Genomic DNA, 21,040 nt, shown 5'->3' with positions numbered 1-21,040 from the left:
CCCCAGCCCTTGGGACAGGACCTGGCACAGTTAGGTGACTCCAGCCTGGGTTGGTCTCAGTGGTGTACTACAGGGAACTAATTAACATACTAGAGTGGAACATCATTAGTTAACAGATGGTATTTTATTAAGATGGTATTCAATTTAGTCATTTTCACACTTTATAGTTTTCATTGATAATGTCAGAGGTTTGGAATCTCACATCTTAGCAGATGACTTCTTCTGGCTCTGTATTTCTGTTTCGATAAAGTTGCAAGATGACTACATTATGTTCAGAGATCTGCCATTAGAAACGTCCTGAGATGTGCATGAGTTAATACAGGATGGGATGAGGATAGGAGGTGTGATTCCTCCAGATACTAAATGTTTTGGCCTCCTACCTCTCAACCTTCTAATAAATCTCTGATCAGCTTTCCCTCTAATTCTGTTCCTTTTTTTTTTTCTTGAAGTAGAGTTAACATATAGAGTTATGTTAATACAATATAATGATTCAGCAGTTCTGTACAGTACTCAGTGCTCATCATGATAAGTGTACTCTTAATCTCCTTTATCTACTTCACCTATATCACCACCTCCCTTTTGTGAACCACTAGTTTGTTCTCTATTTAAGAGCACATGTATGTGTGTGTGTGTGTGTGTGTGTGTGGTTGGTTGGTTGGTTGGTTGGTCTCTTTCATCTTTGTTCATTTGTTCTGTTTCTTAAATTCCACATAGGAGTAAAACCATATGGTATTTATCTTTCTCTGTCTGATTTATTTCACTTAGGATTGTACCCTTTAGGTCTATCCGTGTTATTGCAAATGGCAAGATTTCATTCTTTTTTATGGCTGAGGAATATTCCATTGTTTGTGTGCAAATTGATGCAGCCACTGTGAAGAACAGTATGGATGTTCTCCCCAAAATTAAAAATAGAATTACCATATGATCCAGTAATTCCAGTACTGGGTACTTACCCAGAGAAAACGAAAACACTATTCAAAAAGATATATGCATTTTTTTGCATATTTGTTGCAACATTATTTATAATAGTAAAGATGTGGAAGCAACCCAAGTGTCCATCCATAGATGAATGGATAAATAATATGTGGTATATATAATCCTGTTTCTTTTTGTTTTTCTTTATCACTTGGGAGTTTGGAAGGCAGGAGAGGACAAAGAAAAGGAGAGAGAAATAGAGAAAGGAATGAAGGAATGTAGAGCAGCACTCCAAGGCATATGAATTAACTTCATGTGTAAGTAGTGGAGTCCAATTTGGGACCTTGAGAAGCTTGCAGATGATGAATAGTTGGAGGTATTAATTCTAGTTCAAGGTGTAAAATAAGTGCATAAGAGAATGCTAGCCAAGGGCTCTGGGGGTTTAGAGGTAGGTTGCACATCTGATTGGGGAGATCAGATATAATATCAAGAAGGAAGGTGTGTTTGCTGTGAATCTTGTGGGAGCGAGCCAAGTCCGTGTCTAGAGGGCACTGGCACATTTGTGGAATAGTGGGTTGATTCAGAGAGAGGAAAGAATGGGAGAGGATGGCGGGTGGAGCAGCCAAGGCTGTGGGGAGGAGACAGAGTTGCTGGGGTAGATGCAGAAGGTGTACGTCTCTAGATTTCCCCCTGCCCCCAGAATGTTTAAGTGCTGTGAGCCTGTGTGGGATTTCCACCTCCCAGTCTCGCTTGAACTGATTGCTCAGTTCTTCTAGAGGCCCTTCCGTTTATTTTCTTATTAAATGTACAATTTTTTCTAGTGAAGAAAAGACTAGAAAGGAGGTTGGGGTCTGAGCATCCTGGAGCATGAAGGGTCCTGACTGCACGGAAGTGAGCTGTGATCAGAGCAGTGCTTCAGGAGGATTCGTTTGTAGGATTGAATTGGTGTGGAAGGCAGGAAAGAGGCTCCTACTGTTGTCAAGGTGGGAGGAGAGAAATCCTTGACATCCTTAATCTGTAGGATATAGCACTAAGGAGCATGGGGAGAGGTGGAAATCTAACGTAACTCTGAGGTTTCAGGCCTGGGAAGTTGAGAGAATGGTGAAGCCATGAACAGAAACATGGAAGAAATGGGTATGAGCTTGATTTGAGATAGAGGATGATGGGTTTGCTTTGGGATATATTGAATCACTGTAGATAAAGATCTGGGGGTCATTTGTAGAAGAAAACTTTCAAATCATGAGAATAGATACCAATAAAATAAAAGAGAGAGAAGGGCCCAGGACTGAAATCCAGGGAACTTTCCTTTGGTGGATTGTGGAAGGGATGGAGAAGCATAGTCAGTCAAAGGAGTGCAGATGAACTAAGGAGGCATGGGTATGGGAGCTAAGGGACCCTGGGCCACCAATGGGAGGACGTAGTCAAAGAGTCAAGGGATTTGGATTCTGCCTGGTACGTGGTGGGCTCTCAGGAAAGGCTTTTGAGTGACCTGAGAGAGACATAAGATGATAGAGATTTGGTGATTAAGTGGTCCCTAATGAGAGCACTTTTAGTGGAGAGCGGCTGCATGCAGAGGGTAGGCAACAAGGAGATGGTGAGGAATAGAGAAGCTAGGTGGGTAGGTTGTTCTTGAAAGTGGTTTGACGGAGAAGGGAAACGGACAGGTATAAGCTTAGAGAGTAGCACTAGATTGAGAAAGTTTCTTTTTAAGAGAGACTTGGGGCACCTGGCTGGCTTAGTTGGTAGAACACGCAACTCTTGATCTCAGGGTCATGAGTTTGAGCCTCACGTTGGGCGTAGAGCTTACTAAAAAAAATAAAAAGGTAAGAGAGAGTTGTGATCAGGAGAAAACTGTGGAAGGGATGGATCAAAAGGAGAGACTGAGGATAGTTGATGGAATAGGACCCCAGAGGTGTGGGAGGCCATACTCGTTAGCCTGGCAAAGAGGAGAAGCTGGGGGAGGAAAGCAAGCCAGGCTGACTCTGCCTTAGTCTTCTAAGTAAAATATGAAGCCAGGTCACCTACTCTGAGGGAGGAAGTGTAGATCAGGGTTGTGGGTTTGAGGACAGCAACTGAAGACTGGAATACTTCTGTGGTGGCAGAAATGGGGAGTCAGCCTGAGATCTAGGGTGCTAGCAGCAGTAACTGGGCAGCAATGGGGAAGACTAAAGCTCAGTTGTTCGGGGTGGTAGCATTCTGGAAGCTACTGGTTCAGGGCTTCAGGCTGGCAGTAAGGCAAGGGAAGCCAGGTGGAAGTGAGAGAGAATCCTGGCAGTCATGAGCAGAAAAAAATAAGGCTTATAGAAGGAACAAATGAGTGGAAAAGGAGGAATTGAACAGGAACACTCTTGGATCACTTATTTTCCCACATTCTTCTCTTTTTGTACAACACTTACTATCTCTCCCTGTAACCCCAGACTCATGCTTCTTATGATTTGTGACTAGTCTCTCACTACTATTCTAGATTGTGCATTCTACAGGGCAGAAAGAAGGGTAGTAGAAACTGGTCCTAGAAAGTAGTGGCTGCTACAAGTTATTCAAGACATTGGTTAAGCATTTTGTATACATCATCTTATGTGCCGCTCATGAAAACCCTCTGAGTTTAAATACTAAGCTTTTAGTATTATTTTTTAAAGACTGAGAGAGATTAGCTAACTTGCTTAAGGTCACATGGTTAGCGAATGATGAAGTCAAGTTTCAGACCCAGGCAGGTTGACTTGAGTATTTAGTCAGTTCTCCAAACTGCCTCCCTGCCATGACTTGCTACAGTTGACACAGTGAATGTATTGCTTTTTTTCAATTGCTCAAATTGTCATAACAGCAACTAGAATCCTTGTTGGCTTTTAGGGCTTGCAAATCAAGTTCACGCACATTATTTCCTTTGATTTTAACACTCCTGTGAGGTTTGCAGCCACGTGCAGGGTGAAGGAGGGCGTCAGCTCCAAGATCTCTATGTCTTTGCTCCTGAAGTCTTTGAAGTTTTGCCATTGCAGAGTTGTGACCCAGCCAGAGAACTATGATTTTTTTCTCTCTTAAATATGCTCACTTACTTTTAGAAAGGCATTCTCTGGGGTGCCTGGCTAGCTCAGTTGGGAGAGTATAAGGCTCAATCTCGGGATCATGAGTTAGGCCCCACATTGGGTATAGAGATTACTAAAAATAAATAAATAAAGACTAATAAAATAAAATAAAATAAAATAAAATAATAAAATAAAATAAAATAAAATAAAATAAAAATAAAGGCATTCTCTGCACAGACCTTCTGCTTTGTTCCAGGTCATAGAACTTTGTATGTGGGGGTTCGGATGCCACTGGGCCGGCAGAGCCATCGCCATCACCGAACCCATGGCCAAAAGCACCGCAGACGAGGGCGAGGCAAAGGAGCCAGCCAAGGAGAGGAAGGCCCAGAGGCCCTGGCCCATGGTAACATTCTCAGGAGGAAGGGCGGGGGTCCATGGCTGGGACCTTGGTGAGGCTGAGGGAACGTGTGATGGACATCAAGTAGGTGGTCTTGATTCTCTAGCCCTTTTGCAGAGTTTTTGGAGCTTGCTTCCCAGAAGAAGAAATGCCTCCAAGAATCAAATATCTTCCTGAAAAACTAATAGTTCAGGCCTCCCAAATCGATTACCATAGAGGTGAATGAAGTCATTTGCCAGAAAAGTAACCATTCTTTTTGATCAACTTAATCAGATTTTCAGTTGTGGATTTTCCTCAAGTGGTCTTAATTCATCATTTTTTCCTTCCATTAACTGCTTCCATAGAATAGTGTTTTGGTGGGGGGTGGGTAAGAATAACTAAATCTTTTTGATTTACATTTAGGATTGTTTTTTGTTCCTGAAGTTATAAGGCCTCCAGGTGTGCTAAGTATAGCAGAATGCTATTTCTGTTCTAAGTTGAGCCTAGGAGCAGACCTTTCTCTGTGGTTGATTTTCTAGATACACCATCTCAGCGTGTTCAGTTCATTCTTGGCACTGAGGAAGATGAAGAGCATGTGCCACATGAGCTGTTCACAGAGCTGGATGAGATCTGTATGAAAGAGGGAGAAGATGCTGAGTGGAAGGAGACAGCTAGGTAAGGCCCTAAAATATCCTGATTCACGATTTGCTTGGGTAGGCAAACGTATACCTTTTAGCAAGTGACAGGTCTGTTTGCCTTTTATTTCTTCGTGGGAGAAGTGATGGCTGACATAGGGACTGATGCTCCAGAATCTTCTATGGGAAGTCTTGATTTTGGCCTCTTTGTGATGTCTCTGGTGATACCTATACCAGTTGACCTTGAGCCTGGGATTGGTGACAGAAACACAGAACCTTTAGGGAGTCCTCTCATTTATTTAGGGCCCAGAATTGTTCATGGGCTATCTTGATATTATAGGTCTGATTTTTTTTAATTTTTTTAAATTATTTTTATTGGAGTTCAATTTGCCAACATATAGCGTAACACCCAGTGCTCATCCCGCCAAGTGTGCCCTTCAGTGCCCATCACCCAGTCACACCAACCCCCCTGCCCACTTCCCCTTCCACTACCTATTGTTCATTTCCCAGAGTTAGGTGTCTCTCATGTCTTGTCACCCTCACTGATATTTTCACTCATTTTCTGTCCTTTCCCTTTATTCCCTTTCACTATTTTTTTTATTCCCCAATCTGATTTAGAAGATGCCTGATGGGCCACCTTGGTTTGGACCTACCCCAGCAAACATAGCATAGGTGAAGACTTTTCTGCAGGTGAATGATAGTGTTTTAATTCATTTGGATTTTGAGTCACTAGAAGTTTCATAATTTTTGAGACGTCTTATGGAGATAGCTCAACCTCATGGAGACCTGTGGGAATTTATAGCTGGCCTGACAGCAGGCTTCCTGGGGTAGCTGTAGAGTGAGCCTCTACAGCTCATGCTTTGCCTGAGGCTCAAACCCCAGAAGAGCCCTCAGATTCACCAGGGCCATGTCTAGGCTCCTCTCATAATTGATCAGTGAGCCCCATGAGTGATACAAAGTCAGCATGCCTGAGCTTCAGGGAAGAAGGCAAGGTGGGTAACTAGCAAAGTGTGGCTCCAGCTCTCACTGGAACAGCTCTTCCTGGATCCTTGCTATATCCTCCACGGGTGGAGAGGATTAAGCAAGCCAATCACCCTGATACCAAGTGAAAAGGCAATTAATTAGTCTTGTTATTCTGTCTTTGCCAACTTGTAAAGGTCACACAGAGGCTTTTTCAAAAAGAAAAATATTATCATTTTATTAATCTATCCAAACAATATAGATTAGATCTTTTTAATTGCACAAGTAATATATGCTCATTATATGAAATTAGAAAAGAAAGATAAGCAAAGGGAAGATGAAAATTATGTATAAATCTACTACCTCAAGGATAATGAGGAATATAGCATTTGGCACTTTATACATGTGTGTTTGCATTTTAAAAATTTCTTTAAATAGAAATGGGATCAAATTGTACTCAAGTTTGGGCTGTTTTATAACCTGCTTTTTTCACCTATCAATGTACCCTGAATATACAGATTAAATTATAATGTTTGATATAATTATTCAGGTATCTTCAGTGTGGCTTACATTAAAAATTCTCTTGTGAAAACTCCTCATTATCAGTCTTTGGCATCCAGTTGTTATTAATGCTTTCAGGTGGCTGAAATTTGAAGAAGATGTTGAGGATGGGGGTGAACGCTGGAGCAAGCCTTATGTGGCAACCCTTTCACTGCATAGTCTCTTTGAGCTAAGGAGCTGCCTTATTAATGGAACAGTCCTTCTGGATATGCGTGCAAATAGCATAGAAGAAATTTCAGGTAAGATTAGATGAGGGAGAACAGAGGAGTGTCTGTGTAAATTAAAAAGAGTCATATGGAGAAAGGAATAAAGTAGCTGTGTGTCCTCAGGTCAGTCATTGAACCTTATCGACCTCAATGTCTTCAGCTGGAGGGATTTTTTTTTTTAGATTTATTTATTTATTCATGAGAGACAGAGAGAGGCAGAGACATAGGCAGAGGGAGAAGCAGGCTCCCTGTGGGGAGCTCAATGCAGGACTCAATCCCAGAATCCCAGGATCATGACCTGAGCCAAAGGGTCAACCACTGAAGCACACAGGCACCCCTGGAGGGATAGGTTTTAAACTAAGAAACTACCATTTCACAGCCTTATTATGTGAAATAGAGTTTCACTCTTCCATTTGCCTGTTCATTTAGCACACATTTAGTCTGTATCTATTTATGCTTGATAATGTGCTAATAAGCACAGAGAATAAAGATAAGATGCAGTTCCTACCCTCAGGAAACTCACCTTCTAGTGGGGAAAATAGTCATGGGACAATTCAAATAAGTGCAACCACAGAGATATGTCTTGGTAGTACTTAGAGAAAGGGACAACTGGGAATTGTGCAGAGAAAAAGGTGTTAAAGGTTTTTAGACATGGTAGGTGTTATGGTTAGGCCTTTGATTCATTTTGAGTAAAATTTTATATACGATGTAGTGTAGGAGTCTAACTTCAGTCTTTTGTAATTGGATAGCAAGTTGTCCTAAGACCATCTTATTGAAGACTATTCCTTCTACCACTGAGTTGTACTGGTGCCCTTGTCAAAAATGAAATGACCATAAGGGAGCCTGGGTGACTCAGTCTGTTAAACATCTAACCGGCTCAGGTTATGATCTTGGGGTCCTGGGATCAAACCCAACATTGAGCTCTGTACTCAGCAGGGAGTCTGTCTCTCTCCCTGTCCCTCTGCCACTTCCTCCCCTGCTTGTGCTGTCTCTATCAAATAAATAAATAAAATCTTAAAAAAAAAGATTTTTTAAAAAAAACTTTTATTTTTTGTTTATGATAGGCACACAGTGAGAGAGAGAGGCAGAGACATAGGCAGAGGGAGAAGCAGGCTCCATGCACTGGGAGCCCGACATGGGATTCGATCCCAGGTCCCCAGGATCGCGCCCTGGGCCAAAGGTAGGCGCCAAACCGCTGCGCCACCCAGGGATCCCCCCCCAAAAAAAGAATTGACCATAAAAAGATGGCACCTAGGGAAGACATGTAAGAAATTGAGCCAAAGTCCCCTGATGTCTTCAGTAGGATGTGCAGGGTGATATCTGATGGGGTTTTGTGATGTGGTTAAGTGTTGTTACTGCATTTTGGGAATGGCGTTTGAGAAGCATGTGGGTGCACGTGAGGATTTTTCCCTTAGGTTGGCTCTGTTTGGCTTGGCAGGTTAAATAAAGATTTCTTCACAAACTTTTCTTCAAGTATCCAAGTATTTCTGTCTCTTGTGGGATCACTTGGGAAAGCAGGGGAGGGGTCAGCTCTGATGAGATCCTGGGTCCCCTCTAAAGGCTCTAGGGTAAAGTTATTCCAGCTTCTGGTGGCTCTAGGTGTTCCTTCTCATGAATGCGTAACCCAATCTGCGTTTTCAGGTGGACTTTTCATTTGTGTTTCTCTTGTGAAGATATTTGTCAGTATCATCCAAGATGATCTTATCTTGAGATCCTTAACTTTATTACATATGCAAAGACCCTCTTAACAAATAAGATCAGTCGCAGGTTCTGGGGGGTTAGTATACATAGATGTATCTTTTGGAGGGGGCACCATTCAACCTATTACAAAGGCTAAGAGAAGAGAGAGTTTCAATCATCAGTGTTAGATGCTGCAGAAAGGTCAGGTAAATATCCATCAAGATTTAGCAACTGGAAAGTTATTGATGATTTTATCAAAAGCAGTTTCATTGAGGTAGCAAATTGCAGGGGACTAAGAAATTTTTCTTTTGAGAACTTTAAGTGATAAGAGAAAGAGGTAAATAAAGGGGGACCTGGGATGGACATTCTTTTTCTTCTTTTTAAATTTTCTTTTGAGATGTAGGATCCTGAAGCATATTTAAAATATGAGGGTAATGAACCAATCAATATGAAGGTTAAAGATAAAGAAACCATGGATCTTCAGCTTGAATATTCAAAATAGATTTTACTTGTCGCTTCTAGTACTTGGGTAGTCATGGATGGAGTTGGGGTTGAGAATAGGTTAAAGATTTTGCGAGGCTTGGGGATATGTGTGTAGGATTGAAGTATAATTGCTATATAGTTCCTGATATATTCGTGTTAGTGATAAGGAAGGTCAACAGGATCAAGTATCACCTGTGAATCAGCACCTCATATTAATTTTGTATTAATTTTCCATAACAAGTTTTGAGAATGGTTGATAATATTAGCTCTACACTATAGATGGGGAAACTGAGGTATGGAAAGCCTATGTGACTTGCCCAAGATCACACAGAAAGTGGTATAAGTGGGATAGAATGAGGGCCTTTACACCTAGGACTCCTACTCAGTAGCAGGTATTGGGATATTTTTTTCCCCTTCTATTGCTCTGGGCTTGATAAATTAAAGGTTGGTGCTTGGTGGCAATCACTTGGGGTGCTTATTAACTTAATCATACATGTAGGTTCCACCTTCAAATTGTCATTTGGAGTGTTCTACAGTTACTGTTCCTCTTGACAAACAAAGCAATGTTGAAATCTCGGAGGAAGGGAATATAGAGGAACTTTGGCAGATAACAGAACAAAGTGGGTATTAATGTGGGCTTTTGAGTCAGACAGTCTAGAATTTGAACCCCAGCTCTGCAACTTATTAAATGTGAGATTTTGGGGAATTTTGTAATGTTTGGGCCTGTTTCCTGATCTGTACAGATTGTTACAATATCACCTACTTCTCAGAGTTTTTATTAGGATGAGACTGGATGATCTATGCAAAGTTCATAGTACAGTTCTGGCACATGGTAAGCGCTTGATAGTTTCTAATAATAATGATTTATTACATGAACCAAGTATAACTTGTCACAGTTGCTGTCATCAAATAACTCTTTTTGGACACTAAAGCATAAGCTTACCTCAGTGACCCTGGTAGGACTCCTTCCCCTTCTCCTTGCCTCTCATCCCTCACCCCACCAGATGCTGGCCTCTTTGGGTTCATTGACTGTCAGTTTGAGTGTTCCTGTTTGCACCTGCTTTCCAGACCTGATACTGGACCAGCAAGAACTGTTCAGTGACCTGAATGACAGCATGAGGGTTAAAGTACGAGAAGCCCTGCTCAAAAAGCATCACCATCAGAATGAAAAAAAGAGGAATAACCTCATTCCCATTGTTCGCTCCTTTGCTGAGGTTGGCAAGAAGCAGTCTGATCCACACTCAATGGATAAAAATGGTAAGATTATCACCATTAATAATCTTATTAATCAGGCATTTAGGAACTAGTTGGGGATGCTAAGTTACTAGAGGGTACAGGCTATACTTGTCTAATATGCTTCCGTACTCACTTCCACGAGCAAGTTGGAGGGCTGGGACTGATGAGCATCTATCTCTTGTGGCACTAGAGATGCATGCCTCAGATCTCCGGCAGATCTTAGATTAGAAACACAAAATGCACTAGTGTTGGTTCTTTTTTTTTTTTTTTTTTTTTCTAGTGTTGGTTCTTAAGTCGACTCTTATGCTTCAGATTCAGGCTTCACTACTTGCAAAGTATGTGACCTTGGGCAACCTCCTAAATCTCTTTAAGTCTCACTCTCCCTTCTGTAAAATAAGGATAATAATAGCATCTACCCCATAAGTTTATTGTGAGGCTTCAATATGGTAATCCATGTAAATCCCTTAACCAGGTACGTGATGGATTACAAACACTCTGTGAATTTCAGTTGCTGATTGGTTTCCTGTTCTGTGGCCAGGGAGGGCCTAATCTATATGTCTCCCTGTCCCCACATTCACTGAATCACAATGTGCAGGGGATATGCCTGGGAATCTACATATTTGAAAAGCTTTCCAAAGGAGTCTCTGATGTGCGCTCCTGATTGAGAATTACTACCTTAATAGAGGAACTAAAGAGAATCACAAATATGTTCAGGAAGAAGGTACAGAAGGAGTGAGACTTCTGTCCTCCCTTTACCACTAACTGGTGGGTAAGGAGATACGTATGTGTGGGTCTTAGCTTCATAGTCATCTGAACCTCTTCTGTGTACGGGCCTCTCAGGAGACACGGCCATAGCCAACCAGTGATGGATGGGGTGTGGCAAAAGGATGAAAAGGGCAGAGACTCAGGCAATTGTTTTCTCCGAATAGGTCAAACTGTATCTCCTCAGTCTGTTCCTACTACAAGTCTTGAAGTAAAAAATGGAGTGAATTATGAACACAGTCCCGTGGATTTAAGCAAGGTGAGCAGAGACATAGGAACTTAGCTTATAGGCCTGAGCGCATCTGTAGTGGGACTGGGAGCCCAATTGCTAGAAGCTGGGTAAGCTTTGGTATTTCAGCAGCCTTTGTCTAAGCTCAGAACCCCTTCTGCAGGAAAGGAGGCCCCCGCTCAGGTCTCCTCCCTTTCACCCCAGTCTAGATGGGGCCAACTCCATTTGTTCCACCAGATGCAACGTGATGGAACTGGGAGTAGCCCCTGGTGATCCTCGCTGACACAGACCTCCTGATTTTTCCAGAATTTTTTGGGGTACTTGCTCTTCAGCAGCTCCTTCTTACCTCCAAGGGTTTTGCTGAAACAGTATTTTTGCTCTTATCTCCTAAAACTACTTGGTGGTCTGTGACTTGGGTATCCAAGGCCTTGTGCAGTGGCTGTGCCTCACTGTAGCTGCTGGTTTAAGCCTTGGTCTCCCCTTCTCCAGCCTTTCACTGCCTTGGCCTATCCTTGACACTATCTAAAACACAGATGGTGTCATGTCACTTCTCTGCTTGCAAGACTCCCTGTTTTATTTAGAAAAGCCGAAACCTCTGACAAACCATTCAAGTGTTTTAAAATGGAAAAAAATTTGACCTAGAGCTTCAAAAACCATCTTTGGGAGAGTTTGGTGTAATGGGATTCAAATCAGAACACCTGGATTTAAGTTCTCTCTCCCAAAAGCTCTATTGGGCAAGTCAACTTCACCTCTCTGGGTCTCAGCTGCTTCATTTTTTAAAATAAAAAATGAGGCTAGTAAAACCTGTTTTATCCACTCTATAGAGTCATTGTAAGGGTTAAATGAAATAGTATGAGAAAACATTTGTTAAATCATAAACATGACAGTTGAATGTAAGGTATGAGAGGGTGATTGATGTTTGAGGTCAGAGGGTTCTTTTGGACTTTCAGGTGGATCTTCATTTCATGAAAAAAATTCCCACTGGGGCAGAGGCCTCAAATGTCCTGGTTGGAGAGGTGGATAGTTTGGACCGCCCCATTGTTGCCTTTGTGAGGCTGTCTCCAGCTGTTCTTCTCTCTGGCCTCACAGAAGTGCCCATCCCAACAAGGTAAAGACAAGGACAGCAAAACGCAAGGCATTTTAGTCTAAATGTACAGATTTGTGGGAGCTCTGATGGAAGAAACCAGTGAATGCCAAAATTTAGGATTAATTGGGGAACGCTGTTTAAAATTCAGCTGTGATCTTACTGGGGTTATATTTGATTAATCTCCATGCAGAAGGATTCTAAGACTTTTAAGGCTATGACTATAGAGTACCTACAGCCCTGGGAATGGAGAACTGAAGAGCATCCAAGGGCATAGCACGGGCTAATCACTTGTTATGATGGGAAGCCTGAGTCTTACTCTCCCAGTTCTACAGAGCCGTGTCCCAGGGAAATGTCTCTGAGCAAAGGTATTGATGTCTCTTTCCCCGGTTCTGGCAGGATGTGTATGGTTTGCAAATATGTCCACATTTGTTCAAAAGGCTATTCATGCACTCTGGAGATGGTGACTCAGGTGATTCAGAGCCCCATTAATTACAGAGTATTCAGATGTCCAGAATACAATTTAGACTCCTCTATTGGACTTGATCATTTCTACTTCCTTATCCCTCCCCTCTCCCCATCATTTTCTTATTAGAGCAATGAATGAGATGCAGAAAGCTTTGAATTTGCACTACAATGGCATGTTTTGAAAAACACATTTTTTTCTATAGCAAGGAATTGTGTCTATGGAAACCCTAAGAATTATAACCACATTATTAAATGGAGTCATACAAAAAGCTTCCAGTGCTCATAGTGGAGTTCTTAGGTCAAGGCAACTTCTTTTGCTCCATCATTAGCCTGTCTCCTTTTATTGAGGTCTTTTTTTTTTTTTTAAGATTTTATTTATTTATTCATGAGAGACGCACAGAGAAAGAGGCAGAGACACAGACAGAGGGAGAAGCAGGCTCCATGCAGGGAGCCTGATGTAGGACTCGATCCCGGGATTCCAGGATCATGCCCTGAGCCGAAGGCAGGCGCTCCACTGCTGAGCCACCCAGGCGTCCCTCCTCTTATTGAAGTTACAACAGTGATTTCTGTTTGATGGGAAAGAGAAATGTTTTGTTATTTGGAGAGAAATAAGATGCTACTTCTTTATGTTTACTTACATAATTTATAATTTCATTCTCTATATGTGTTGCCAGATTTTTGTTTATCCTATTGGGTCCAGTGGGGAAAGGTCAACAATATCATGAGATTGGCAGATCCATGGCTACCATCATGACAGATGAGGTATGTGTCACTTTGGCTTTTCATTCATGCTGCAGATATTTATTGAGTATTTACTCTGTTTATTTACCCTGTGTTATTTGTTGGAGATAAAATAATTACCATTCTGAATAATTATCTTTTGGGAAGCAGTTCGGGTCACTTCTCCGAATGCCTTTTGTTGGGAGGACCAAACCTTCTGGGGGTATTTCTTCCTATGTCATCTCTCCCTTTTGGAGTAATCAAGGATGCAGAGGAATCCTTTTCTGGGAAAATTATTATTGCCAATTGGGATACCTAGAGAGAAAGATACTAAGGCTGATGACTTTCTAGAGAGGATGGTTAATTACATGCATAAAAGCTATTTACATAAATAAACTTCACTCTTATTCCATGTAAACAGGACCAGTTTGTGTAAGAGTTAGTAGTAGGAGCTTGGACCCTGTAATGTGAGTGTCCCAAGGCAACCGGAGATTTTGGCTACGATGGTGCTAAATCCCCACTACATACCCTCGTGAGGCCTGCACTGCTCATGTAAACTGTAATGTAGAGTTTTTAAGGCATGTGTTGTAGTAGGTACAGGAAGATGGGGGTTGTGTTTTATCATCTCTTTTTGACTGGGAAGCTTATTTTAGAGGATGACCTTTGTTGGTTTTTCCAACCATTGTGATCAGGAAATTTTCCCACGCATTTTGCTTTTTGTTCCATGACAATGACACAATGTTAGAATCTTAGCTCTTCTTTTTTAAAATTTAAAAATTTTTAACTTTATTAATTTATTTATTCATGAGAGACACAGAGAGAGGCAGAGGGAAAAGCAGACTCCTCTTGGAGAGCCCGATGAAGGACTCAAAGGCAGATGCTTAACCACTGAGCTACCTAGATATCCCGAGTCTTAGCTCTTCTTATTCTCACATACATATATCTAGTTCTTTTTTTTTTTTAAGATTTTATTTATTTATTCATGAGAGACACAGAGAGAGAGAGGCAGAGACACAGGCAGAGGGAGAAGCAGGCTCCATGCAGGGAGCCCGATGTGGGATTCGATCCCGGGACTTCAGGATCACACCCTGGGCCGAAGGCAGGCACTAAACCGCTGAGCCACCCAGGGATCCCCATATATCTAGTTCTTTTTGTCCCATCTCATCTTCAGGTTCATTTTTAAATTCTTTTATCTTTGCATTTTTAAAAAAATTTTAAAATTTTCAGATCCCCATGACAGAGATAAAAATCATGAGGTTTATCTGTCCTTCACCGTATTCTTTGGTGATTGTCTTAAGTGAAATTATTTTCTGAGGGTTTTTTCTTCTCTGTAGATTTTTCATGATGTGGCATATAAGGCAAAAGAGCGAGATGATCTTCTGGCGGGGATTGATGAGTTCCTAGATCAGGTCACAGTGCTCCCTCCAGGGGAGTGGGACCCCTCCATTAGAATCGAGCCACCCAAAAACGTCCCTTCCCAGGTAATGTATACACATTAGCCAATGGTAGCATAGTGCTGCTTCTTGAGTACCCATCATGGACAAAGCAAAGACCATGTGGGTATATGCTAAATAAATCAAGACACGGCCCAGTTTGGGGCACCTAGAAAAACAGAACAGTTATAAAAAATAACTATACCATTACATATCAGCTCAGGTCTGATGCAACCAATCAGGATTACTCTGGGATAAATTTAAAGTGGTTTTTGAAGATTTGATGTGGAATGGCAGAGAGGGGAGGGAAGGACATTTCTTGGGAGTATATTGCGAATGAAGCCGTGCAATGAAAACAGCAAGTTGCAGAGAGAGAGAGAGCAAGTAGAGTCCCCCATACTTTTGGACAGGCTAAAGGTGGGAAAGGAGCTTTTGTATACCAGCCACCAGGCCTGGTGCTTTATAAGCACTAACTCAGCCTTGCCAGCAACATCCCCAAGTTGGTATTTTTACCCTTAATTTCACAAATAAATAAAACTATCTTCAAAGTTTTAAGGTCAAGTAAGATTACACAGAGGGAGATTTGAAGCAGGAACTTGGGTCATACCTGATGCCAAAGCTTCCATATTTCTGCTTCTGGACAAAGAGTTAGGAGAAGGGGAGAAATTATATGTTGTTGTCGTTTTTCAGCAAAGTCAATAAACTGTCCCAACTCAGTAAATGCTTTTGAAAACTACAGACAAAAACTCCAAAAATTGGGTATTTGGGGGCTGTTTTTGGATTATCTTCTTACCACTCCCTGCTGTTAGCAGGCAGGATGGAATAGATGGCTGGCTTTACTCATTTTTGTGGTCTTTTGTTAAAAGGAGAAAAGGAAAATGCCTGGAGTTCCAAATGGAAATGTTTGTCACATAGAACCAGAACCACATGGGGGCCACAGCGGGCCAGAGCTTCAGCGCACCGGGCGGTAAGTTTGGGGACGTTTCACGGCTCATACTGCTTATTGGGCTGAAGGTGTGCAAAGGAATGAGTCCTACTCTTTGCTTTCACTCTTCTCTGTAGTATACTGGCTGGGAATGACTTTCCAAATGGAACCACCGACTATAATAGTATCAGATACTGTATTCATTCATTCAAGTTTCTCAAACCACCTACCACTGTCTGTCTCCCCTCCAGTTCTTTCTACACATTGTTCCCTGCTTTGAACAGTTGCCCCCTTCCTCATCTCCCAGCTAACTGCTACTCATCCTTTGTCTCAGCTTAGGTGTCACTTCCTTTGGAAAGCCTCCTAAGACTTTATAGATGAGGTTAGGTATTCCTGCTATGTGGGGTCACAGCTCTGAGCTCTGCCTTCACTTGTCTGCTGCCCTCCTCCTACCCCCACCCCCATTAAAGCCCTTCTCATTCTTCATTATTATTGCTTGACTTGTTTTCCTGCCAGAACATTTGCTCCATAAGGCACGGGGTGCCCATTATATTCCTAGCACCCAGCACGGTGCCCTGCACAGAGTAGGCACTTAATCTGATGAGCTTATGAATGAATACTTATAAAATGATCCCTGTTCTGTAGCATCAGTGGACTAAATACAGATAAATATGGAATGATTAAGTTAAGAAGCTCCTCTAGGGTAGGAATATAGGTAGTATTTTAGGTATGTGTGTGTCTCAGAATAGTCAATCTACTCCTCTTTTTTTTTTTTTAAAGATTTTATTTATTTGAGAGAGAGGTTATGAGCAGGGGGGAAGGGCAGAGGGAGAAGCAGGCTCCTCGCTGAGCAGGGAGCCCAATGTGGGACTCCATCCTAGGTCCCTGGGATCATGACCTAAGCTGAAGGCAGATGCTTAACTGACTGAGCCACCCAGGCGCCCTCAATCTACTCTTCTAGGCCAAGATTCTACGGACAGATGCTTAAGGAGAAGGTTCTCTATAGAAGATTAGATGAGATCTCAGGTTTCCTTTGGTGTCAGATGAGAATAAACCAGTCTCAGGCCTTTTGAGGAGGTCATTTATAATCAATTCCATGTGAGTGTTTGGGAGACCATTAGATTGGATCTCAACAAATATAGATTCTCAGAAATGGTGCCTGACATCCCCAAAGAGGATTTCATATAGCCCGATGATCGCATGCTTACTCACAGTATCAAAGTACCCTTACTCACAAATTCACATAGGGTTTGAGGAAGTTCTTGTCACGAAGTTCTGGAGTCATAAGGCTGAAAGGAAGGGTTATCTAGGCTCAGAGCCTCAGTCTATTTGGTAGGGGAGATACTTCCTCTTCCTGAGCTCCTGAAATTTTCCTTAGAGCCCTTAGTAGAAGACCTCAAGACACATGGCCTTTCTCCCATTGTAGCCTTGTGGGTCAAGTGACTTAATACCTGGATCAGAGATTATAGTGCCGTGCCAACTCTTGCCCCTTCCCCAATCGAGTATTGAGATCACTCTCAAAGAGTGAATGTAAACTCGCCCATATAGGTGGACATCCTAGAACTTTCTGATCTGCCTGGACTGCACAGACTAAAATATGTTAGCTTGGGTTTTTATAGTTCTTCATACCATTAGTTGTGTTTCTTTGAGGTGGAGAAATCTGCTTTTTCTACTATGTTGTGTAGCCTGGGGCAAAACTTGGAGACTCAGAGGATGTTCTACTTGTTGGACGGTGAGATATATGAAGATGTGGGAATTTAGACTCTAAGAAGGGGGGCAAGAGATGAGTGGAAAACAGTACCTTGAGTTCTGTATTGCCTGACCCGCCATGCCAGGGCTCAGACAGCATCTCGGACCTCCCTGATGTTGATGCTGATGCGTTCCCATACATAACAAAGAGGAAAGTCTGACTAGAGTGTTCCTAGGACACGAGCTTCATTCCGGGGAGGATACTGTAGAGAGGGGTTTTCCAAGGAATATTTATGTACCTTATTGGGGGTGCCGCTTTTGGGAAGGGTTAATGAAATAAAGAATCAGGAGCTGCTGTCTTGATGATCCCCGCCCCCATCCCCCACCCCACCCCCACTTCAAACAGGTTTCTTCCAAAGCAGAGCAGACAAATGGATGGCTGTCCTGTCCCTACAGCCCTCAGAGAAGGGCTCCCTAGCTCAGTGCTCCAGAGCCTAGTGACCCTCTCCATGGGTAAGTCCTGTCTCACATCAAGCTTAAATTCGTATCCCGTGTGCTTCCTATCCCTACAAAACTTGAACATCAAAGGTAGTGTTGGAAGGGAAGGGAAGTCTCAAATGTGGGGAGAAGCATCGGTGCCTGATCTTGTGGTAAATGTGCGATTATGGTTGGATTTTTATGCATGAGCGAGGTATAAGCAAGGTGACTGTAAACAGTATTCAGAAATTATTTTATTAATTTATACGTACATGATCGATAAGAGCCTCAGATCTTTTCTACCCCCCCCACCTTTTTTAAGATCTTATTTATTTATGAGAGACAGAGAGAGAGAGAGAGAGAGAGAGAGAGAGAGGGGCAGACACAGAGGGAGAAGCAGGCTCCATGCAGGGAGTCCGACAGGGAACTCGATCCCGGGACTCCAGGATCAGGCCCTGGGCTGAAGGCAGGCGCTAAACTGCTGAACCACCCAGGGATCCCTCTTTTCTTTCCCCCTTTTAATCACTGCTAGGCAAACAGATGTCCTCCCTTTCTATTGACTTCTCATGAATCCATTTCACATAAATCTTTTGTCTGTTACTCACAGACACTCTTCCCTGAAGGTGCCTCCTGCATCCAGAGGCTGAGCAGTCATGGCAGCATCTCTGGTTGCCTCGTGGGGTGAGGCTCATTACTGCAGAAGATTATTCTCCCAGAATAACACCCTTCAAAGGAAGGTCATCAATGATTAAGTGATATTCACATGGTATCAAGATTCTGTGTTGGGAAAGACCCAGAAACACTTGTATCTCGCCCCAGACAAGTCACAACTGCCTATGAGGTCCTGTTTACCTGGAGGAGAAAGCAAAACATAGTGACACTTTATTATAGATTGGAGCCTTGGTTCCAGTCCCCGAGGTGGAATTCTCACACTCTAGGTTAGCCCGTATAGATAGCTCCTTACCTAAGCCAGATAGACTAAAAACAAAGTCAGGTTTGCCTCTCTTCCCTAAGCCAAGGCCCAGATTGTGATGTTACTGCTATAAATTGAAGAATGGTGAATCCCAACTAATCCCACCCAAACCAGAGGAAAAGAGCAAATGGGTGAGATAGAATAGCATCTGTCCTGTGTCCACCTGTACCCTCATTGCATCTGACTGGAGGAGAGGAGGCATTCAAATGGAGAGAGAGAGAGCTGGCTGGGTCTTCTCCCCTGGCATACCCTGTTCCAAGCCTCATGGGTCTCCTCCAGGATTCCAAGAAGAGAGAAAGAACTGGCCAAGACTCCTTTCATGAAGGAGTAGCTTGTTTTTTGTTTTTAGAATTCTATTATAGAAAATTTCAAACACATAAGAAAGAGGAGAGAATGGTATAATGAACCCCCATGAGCCCATCAACAGTTATTAACACTTTGCCAATCGTGTTTCATCTATTTCTCCCCACTTAATGGTTTTATTTTTATGTTTTCTAGATTATTTTAAACCAAATCACCGGTATCATGTCATTTTACCTGTAACTACTTCAGTATGTATCTGTTTGATGAGGCCACTTTAAAAAACAACTATCACGCCATTAAAAAATCTAACACAATTAACAATAGTTCTTTAAATTTTCTAATGCTCAGTTCGAATTCAGCTTTTTGTGATTGTTTTAGCAACAGCTTTTTAGAGTTCATTTGTTTGGCATAGGATCCAATCAGGGATTGCCTTTGGTTATTATGATCCTGTTCTATGACAACTCTCCTTCCTGTTTTTCTATACCATTAATTTGTAGAAGAGACCAGGCCATTTGTCCTGTAGAATACTGAGTGGCTCTTTTTTGTGACTCACCTACCAACTTTCACTCTGGTACAGTGACTCCTCTTAGAAAAAGTGACTCCGTTTGAGAACACTATCCCTCCTTGGTGTGGGATATCTTGCTCTTGATCCGTTTCATCCTTGGGAAGTGGAGAGGGGTCCCTGAAGTCCCGTCACCAAGTCCCGTTGATTCTACCTCCTGATTAAACCCTTGAGTCCATCCACTTCTCTTCCCAATCCATTGCCTCCAGTCTTGCCCGACATTCCATTCCTTACACCCTTGCTGGATGATCCTTCCAGAATGCATGTTTATGTTATTCCTGTTTACAATCCTTCAGTGACTTGACATGCCATTAGGATAAAGATCTAACTCCATAAAACCATTTACAAGGCCCTTTGTGACTTGCCTCTCCCAGCTTCTCCATCCTTGTCCATTGGCATTGGTCCTCAGACTCTTCCAGCCGGATCTTCATCAGCCATGTGCTCTCACCTCTAGGTGGCACCCATACTAGCCCCTCTGCCTCATCTGCCTGACTCCTGATCCTTTCTCCGCTGAAATGTCCCTCCCTGTCCTATGCCGCCGTGGCACCTTCACAGCACTGTCTATCCCCTGCACTGTCCTGCAGAGAAGGGCTGTGTTGTCTTGCTCACTGCTGCCTCTGCAGTCCCTGGCACAATGCCTGGCACGAAGTATCTGCTACTACTTGTCAACTGCATGAATGAATTATTATGCTAATTTCTCAACAGGAAGGTGGGTAGTTGTTCAGAGTAGGACAGTGCATGTGATGGGGCTTTTTATCTAGACTTACACATACTAAAACTAACAATTTTAATACCTTGAATTGGTTTCACACACTTCCTCCTAACAGCTCAGAATTTGAAGCTATTACTTAATTTCACGTTAGTTTTTTGAAACTTCTTATTGAATAGGTAGTATGCACACCCAAATTAATTCTTTTCATGCTTGGGATAATCATTCAAACTCATGCCCTTGATTGCAAATAGATTCTGTGCCTGACCCCGAGAGATCTCTTGTATGAACTTGGGGTCAAATTGGAGCCAAAGTATGTCTTCAGTACGGAAAACATTTGAAGTGCTTTTCAAATGGGTGCTGTTCACATACTTTCATGGAAGAAGGACCGTGTTAGAGGCCTACCTGCCATGTTTCCACAGGCTGTTTGGAGGCTTGGTGTTGGACATCAAGCGGAAGGCCCCCTGGTACTGGAGCGACTACCGGGATGCACTCAGCTTACAGTGTTTGGCCTCCTTTCTGTTCCTGTACTGTGCCTGCATGTCACCTGTCATCACCTTTGGGGGACTGCTCGGAGAAGCCACTGAGGGACGCATAGTAAGGACTTTTAACCACTTCTGTTGGTCCCAGACAA

The 21,040-nt window shown here is 42.6% G+C and overlaps 1 protein-coding gene across 6 annotated transcripts in view; it reads left to right on the top strand.

Moving 5' to 3' along the window:
• The window catches only part of SLC4A8 (solute carrier family 4 member 8), a 74,844-nt gene that overhangs the window by 18,568 nt on the left and 35,236 nt on the right, over positions 1-21,040 (top strand). For all 6 annotated transcript variants that reach the window (XM_072797862.1, XM_072797861.1, XM_072797863.1 and 3 more), the window contains exons 3-12: positions 4,192-4,338; positions 4,851-4,986; positions 6,546-6,706; positions 9,905-10,093; positions 11,002-11,093; positions 12,014-12,171; positions 13,290-13,377; positions 14,670-14,816; positions 15,635-15,735; positions 20,829-21,003. In XM_072797862.1, the coding sequence (XP_072653963.1) occupies positions 4,192-4,338; positions 4,851-4,986; positions 6,546-6,706; positions 9,905-10,093; positions 11,002-11,093; positions 12,014-12,171; positions 13,290-13,377; positions 14,670-14,816; positions 15,635-15,735; positions 20,829-21,003 (1,394 nt within the window). The remainder of the gene's footprint in view (positions 1-4,191; positions 4,339-4,850; positions 4,987-6,545; positions 6,707-9,904; positions 10,094-11,001; positions 11,094-12,013; positions 12,172-13,289; positions 13,378-14,669; positions 14,817-15,634; positions 15,736-20,828; positions 21,004-21,040) is intronic.

Source organism: Canis lupus, chromosome 25, assembly GCF_048164855.1.
Source record: "Canis lupus baileyi chromosome 25, mCanLup2.hap1, whole genome shotgun sequence".
NCBI classification, from domain to species: domain Eukaryota; kingdom Metazoa; phylum Chordata; class Mammalia; order Carnivora; family Canidae; genus Canis; species Canis lupus.
Note: the sequence above shows the minus strand (reverse complement) of the source record. Positions and strands in the feature narration are given on the sequence as shown.